General features: G+C 49.6%; 1 protein-coding gene across 1 annotated transcript in view; it reads right to left on the reverse strand.

Moving 5' to 3' along the window:
- The window catches only part of PDIA5 (protein disulfide isomerase family A member 5), a 67,267-nt gene extending 64,504 nt beyond the window's left edge, over positions 1-2,763 (reverse strand). The window contains exon 1 of the mRNA XM_034651376.1: positions 2,499-2,763. Coding sequence (XP_034507267.1) covers positions 2,499-2,546 — 48 coding nt within the window. The 5' untranslated portion in view covers positions 2,547-2,763. The remainder of the gene's footprint in view (positions 1-2,498) is intronic.
- Between the last annotated feature and the right edge of the window lie 3,237 nt (positions 2,764-6,000).

Below are 6,000 nucleotides of genomic sequence, written 5' to 3' on the forward strand. Positions count from 1 at the left end.
CTGTTGACATTCTGATGCGCTGCTAATTCTTCAACCACTTACACAGCTATCTTCAGCCACCCTGGGATTCATGTTGTACCCTGCTTCTCCCCTAATTATCCCACTCACACACTTTTCCATGTCCCTAGATATTCTTCAGAAACATCGTAAAATATTTTGATAATCATAGCATTCTAGTAAATATAAACATTCTTTATAAACATCTACTTTCCATGGCATGGACAGGACCAAAAGTCATTCAAACCATGCACGTTACTGTTGAGCATTTAAGCCATTTCCAAATTTTTGCTGCTGTAAAAAATGTGGTAGGTGCATATCACTGTCCATGAATCTCTGTAGACCGCTTTACACTGCTTTATGTCCCTTGGGTCACAGCCTAGTGCTCTGCACATATCAGCTCTCAGTAAATACTGAGTGAACAAGGAAACCCAATACACTCCCAGGACCTGGGAAGCCCTTATCAGATGGACATAGAGTTTAAATTTACAGAGGCCCACCCTGGTATCTACCAGCCACTCGGCACTGAGACTGCACTGATGACACCTGCCGAGCGGAGCTAGGGCATGGGGAAAGGGGATGTCAATTTCACGATGCAGATTCCCAGTTCTAGTGCTCTCGGCAAACCTACACTTCTGTACCTCCAGGTGGAGGACACCAACAGACCTCAACTGCCTTACTGACCCCCCCACACACTCCCTCCAGACTGTACAACCCATTGCCTCAAGAAAGCCAGGACTGACCTTCCCACTAAATTAATGTATGGCCCCCACTTCAACGGACGCTCCCAGCCCTTCGGATATTAGTGCTCGTAGACCTGTCTTTGTTCGCCCACAGGACTGACTCCCCTGCCCAAACCAGGGCAGCACCGGAAGGTAGAGACAACCTGTGCTTTGCTCTCCATCCAAAATCCAATCCAGGGTCCAACGATGTGATTGATAAATAAATGTTTGCTGAATGAAACTTCTTCCCAGTCGGATTCCCAAGCCCTCTATTTTTACAGAAAGGTGGGGGGAAAAAAGAAGAGAAGAAAGCAAGACCCCCTAAAATAGACCAAGTGCAAAGACCTGGTAGGGGCTCCGGCTGGAGCTGACCCCCTCTGCACAGTCCTACGGTACTGCCTGGCCTAGAGACCAGCCCAGGCCAGCTGGCTCTGGAAAACAGAATGCAAATCAGATCATCCACACACAGACGCAGGTGAAGGGACACTGTCCCACTTCAGACTAGCTCTCTCCCAGAGGGAGAAAGGTCAGATCTAGGGGGCAAGGAGCTTCCTTTCCCACCCACTTCCAGACAACCAGAAAATACAGGGCCACTCCTCACTGGTGATCTCCAAAACGCAGGGTATCTGGAGATCTAAGTGTTGAAAGTAGCTAAATCCACACTCCAGTTTTTCTCCTCATGTTGCCCAGCATCTTTGCCACACCCAAAAGAAAAAAAAACTGAAAAATCTGGGCTGGAGAGGGTGCTCGCAGCGGAAAGTTTTTCCCTGGAACTTCGGAGGAAAAGGAAAAAAATGAACTAAGATTGTCCTAAAACAAGGGAAACCAGAAGTTATGGAGACATGTGGGAACAGGACACATTATCCCGTCACACACCCACAGTAACACCAAGGCCAAACCCAGAGAGCCCAGGGCACTGTGGCCACACACATTCTGGCCTCTTCTAGGGATGCCCTGGAGCCACCACCAAACCAACCGTCCCCCCTTCCAACTGTAGCAAACTCCTCTCAGAGAGTCCTCCACTCCCCAGCACGCTGGCCCACCCCTCTCAGTCTTGTACGATTTTGCAAATCACAGTACTTCCTCCATCCGACCCCCCTGATGGCCTTGTGAGGGGGGTGCCTTTACCGTCCGCATTTCACGGACGAGGAGACTAAGTCAGATATATTAAACGATACCCGGCGTCACAAGCTAGAAAGTGGGTGAGGTTCGAGCCCGTGGCAGTTAGGTGTAGGAGAACTCCTCCGCGGACCCCACCCAGCCCGCGCCTACAGGCGGGGGCCCAGGCGGTGACCGGCAGTTTCCCGGCTGCTCAGGGTGGAAAACCCCGGCTGCTCAGGGTGGAAACCAAGAACAAGGTGGCCCTTAAGCAAGGTTTCCGGCAGTGGAGGTATAAAGCACCCCCATGCCACCCGGCACTCACACAGGTGTAGGGCCCAGAGTCTGGGCGCGGCGCACCCCCCAATTCGCCGGTGTCCCGCCCTCGCCGGCAGCTGCCCCCTGACTTGCACCCCCGCAAAGTTGTGCCCGCGGCGCAAGCATCCAGCGCGGCTCCCTCCAACCCTTGCGCCCTGGAGCGCTCCGCGAGCAGGGCACAGGGGCCGCCCCGCAGCCTCCCCCACGGCCACCGGGTCCCCGCCTGCCCGGCATGCACGCCCCCAACCCCAGGACTTGGAGGCTTCTCCCCGCACGTCCCGCGAGGGCCGGGAGCAGGGAGCGCGGACCCCAACGCGGGGCGCACGTGCCGCCCCCGCCCGGACCCCAGCTCCGCAGCCTCACCGAAACCGCCAGCAGCAGCAGCAGCCATGCCCGCCCGACCCGCGCCATCCCTGCCGCCGCTGCCTACGGCCGGCTACGCTCTCCACTCCAGCTCCCGCGCCCGCAGCTCCCTCGGGTCCAACAGCCACGGCCGCTTCCCAGCCGCTCCCCGCCTCCGAGTTCCCGGTGCCACGTCTGCCAAAGCATGCGCACCAGGCTGAGAGAGGCGGCCGGGAAGAGATGCTTGCTGGGAGTCGTAGTTTGCAGCAAGGCTGGGCTGGGGGCCTCTAGCGGGGACTTGGCCCTCTGGGCTCAGAGGCGCGGGAGTGCAGGGCGAAATGGCAAGGTCAGCCAGTAAGGGAAGGCAACTAATTTGCAGGGCTAAGTCTGTGCCTGAAGTTTCAGAAACAAGACCTCATTCAACTCACAGAAGTAAGTTTTATTTCCCCCACTTTGAGGATGAAGAGCCAGCCCAGAGAATTTAAGTAATTTGACCCAGATTCCACAGTTTGCAAAAGGCAGAGTCCAGTGCTGCTTGTGGAGGGCAGGAAAAGCTCACACCTACCTTGTCTTTTGTTCATTCAGAAAAACTTTATTGAGCTATTGAGAAAAAATTTGGCAGTTCCTCAAAAAGTTAAATATAGATTACCATATGACCTAAAAATTCCACTTCTAAGCATATGCGTAAAAGAATTGGAAATACATATTAAAACAAATATTTTGTACACAAATGTTCCTAGCACCATTATTCACAATAGCCAAGAGTTTGCTAACTCAAGTGTCCACTGAGGGGTTAATGGTTAACAAAATATGGTACATCCATATAGTGGTATATTATTCAGCCATAAAAAGGAAGTACTAATACATGCTATAATGTGGATGAACCTAGAAAATATTATCGATTGAAATATTGTGCTAAGAAAGAAACCAGACACAAAAGATTGCATATTGTATGATTGCGTTCATATGAAATATCCAGAAATAGGCAAATCCATAGGGACAGAAGGCAGGTTAGTGGTTGCCTGGGACTGGTGGGGAGGAGGGTTTGTGGAGTGAATGCTTAGTGGGTACAGGATCTCCTTCGAGGGTGATAAAAATATTTTGGGAAGAGGTAAGGGTCGAACAAAATTGTGGATGTACTAAATGCCACTAAATTGTCCATTTTAAAATGGTTACTTTTATGTTCTGTAAATTTTACCTCAATAAAAAATTCAAAAAACCCCCACAAAATTCTGTTGGGATGCCTGGATGGCTCAGTTGGTTAAGGGTCTGCCTTTGGCTCAGGTCATGATCCCGGGGTCCTGGGATCAGTCCCTCACTGGGCTCCCTGCTCAGCGGGGAACCTGCTTCTCCCTCTGCCTGCTGCTCCCCCTGTTTGTACTCTCTCTCTGTGTCAAATGAATAAATAAAATCTTTAAAAAAAAAAAAAAGACCCTATTGAACTCATTCCACGTGCTCAAACATTCTTGCATGCAGTTATTCATTCAAAAATATTTATTGAACACCTAGTACATCCTGAGGCTCAAGATATACAGTAGCAGAATGGACAAGGAAGTGCCCAGACTGGGCTTAGTAGGTTATAGGTGAAAGATCTTTGTTCACTGCCTAGAGGTTCACAGTTCAAAACCTAGAAGTCATCCTTGGCTCACCATCACTTCTCAACTGGCCTACCCAATCCATCACCATGTCCTGTCGTTTCTGCCTCCACAATCTATCTCTCCTGCCACCTCCTGAGTCTAAGTCACTGACATGTCTCACCTAAGCAAGAGTAAAATCTCCTGATGCATTTCCTGCTTCTTCCTCCTCATACGCCTGTAATGCATTTGCTTATGTCAGTTGGAGCTTGCCTGTCACTTGCTTGAAACCCTCCAGTGGCTTCCCAGTACCCTTAGAACGAAATTCGAACTCCTCCTCATGAGCCGTAAGCCCTGCATGGTCTGGACCCAGCCCTCTAAACCTCATCCCCTGCCTCTCCCCTTCCCTTGTGCAGTCGGCTCCAGTTACACAGACCATCGTTTTCCTGCCCATCTCCCATCCCTGAGAGCTGTTCCCGCTTCCAGGCCGATACTCCTCCTATATCCCTTGCCTTGACATTTTCCCTGGCCCTTGGTCTAGTTGGCTCCTTCCAATCCTTCATGGCTCTCCCCTCAGAGAGGCCCTTGGAGCCACCCATCTCTGGCAGATTTTACCCTCTACACTTCCAAGCCCCTTATTCTCTAGCTCAGGTTCTGTTCCTGTCTTGCCCAGCACTTACCACAATCTGCAAGTACTTACTTAGTTGCATTATCTATTGCTACAACTGAAATGTAAGTTTCACATCTCTCTTGTTTGCCACCTATCTTCAGAGCTTAGCACAGGACCTGAGCCTCTGGTGTTTCTCAGAGTTCTTGATGAGTGACTGGACGATTAGATAAGGTGATATGTTGGGGACTTTCAAGAAATCCTGAAGCAGGTTGGGAACAGGGCTTCCTCTGCATGCTCTGCAACCTCCAGCTCTTGATCTCTATGTGGGAATGCGGGCCTTTCAGCTCTGTGGGTCTCTCTTTCTCACCTATACGATGAAGAGGCTGGTGCGGGTGTTAGAGCAACCGTACTCTCATCCTTTGCTAATGGCAGTGAAAACTGGTTCGACCACTTTGGGCAACAGTACAAAATATGTACCAAAATGTTCATAGCAGTTATATTCATAGTAGCTATTGCGGGCTAAACTGTGTCCCCCAAAGTTCGTATATTGAAATCTTAACCCCCAGTACTTTGGAATGTGACTATTTGAAGAGAAGGCCTTTAAAGAGGTAATTAAGGTTAAATGGATTCATTGGGTGGGTCCTTATCCAGTATGACTGGTGTGCTTATAAAAAAGGGACAGTAGGACATACACACAGAAGGGAAGACTATGTGAAGACACAGAGACAGACAGCCATCTACAAACCAAGAAGAGAAGTCCTGAGGAGAAACCAACCCTGTGGAAGAGAAGGAACCCTCTTGCGCTGTTGATGGGAATGTAAACTGGTGCAGCCACTGTGGAAAACAGTATGGAGGGTCCTCAAAAAGTTAAAAATGGAATTACCACAAAATCCCAGGAATTCTGTTGCTGGGTATTTACCTAAAGAAAGTGAAAACATGAATTCGAGAAGATATATGTGCCCCTTTGTTTAGTGCAGTATTATTTACAATAGCGTCAAAGAATAGAAGCTATCTAAATGCCCATTGATAGATGAATTGATAAAGAAGATGTGGCATATATATGTACATATAATATACAATGGAATATTACTCAGCCATTGAAAAGGATGAAATCTTGGGAAGCCTGGGTGGCTCAGTCGTTTAAGCATCTTCCTTTGGCTCAAGTCATGATCTCGGGGTCCTGGGATGGGGCCCTGCAGTGGGCTCCCTGCTCAGCGAGGAGCCTGCTTCTCCCACTGTCTCTGCCTGCTGTTCCCCCACCCCCACTTGCGCTCTCTCTCACTCACTCCCTCGCTTTCTCTCTCTCAAATAAATAAATAAACTCTTAAAAAAAAAAAAA

This window comes from Ailuropoda melanoleuca, unplaced genomic scaffold (genome assembly GCF_002007445.2).
Source record: "Ailuropoda melanoleuca isolate Jingjing unplaced genomic scaffold, ASM200744v2 unplaced-scaffold3780, whole genome shotgun sequence".
Classification (NCBI taxonomy): domain Eukaryota; kingdom Metazoa; phylum Chordata; class Mammalia; order Carnivora; family Ursidae; genus Ailuropoda; species Ailuropoda melanoleuca.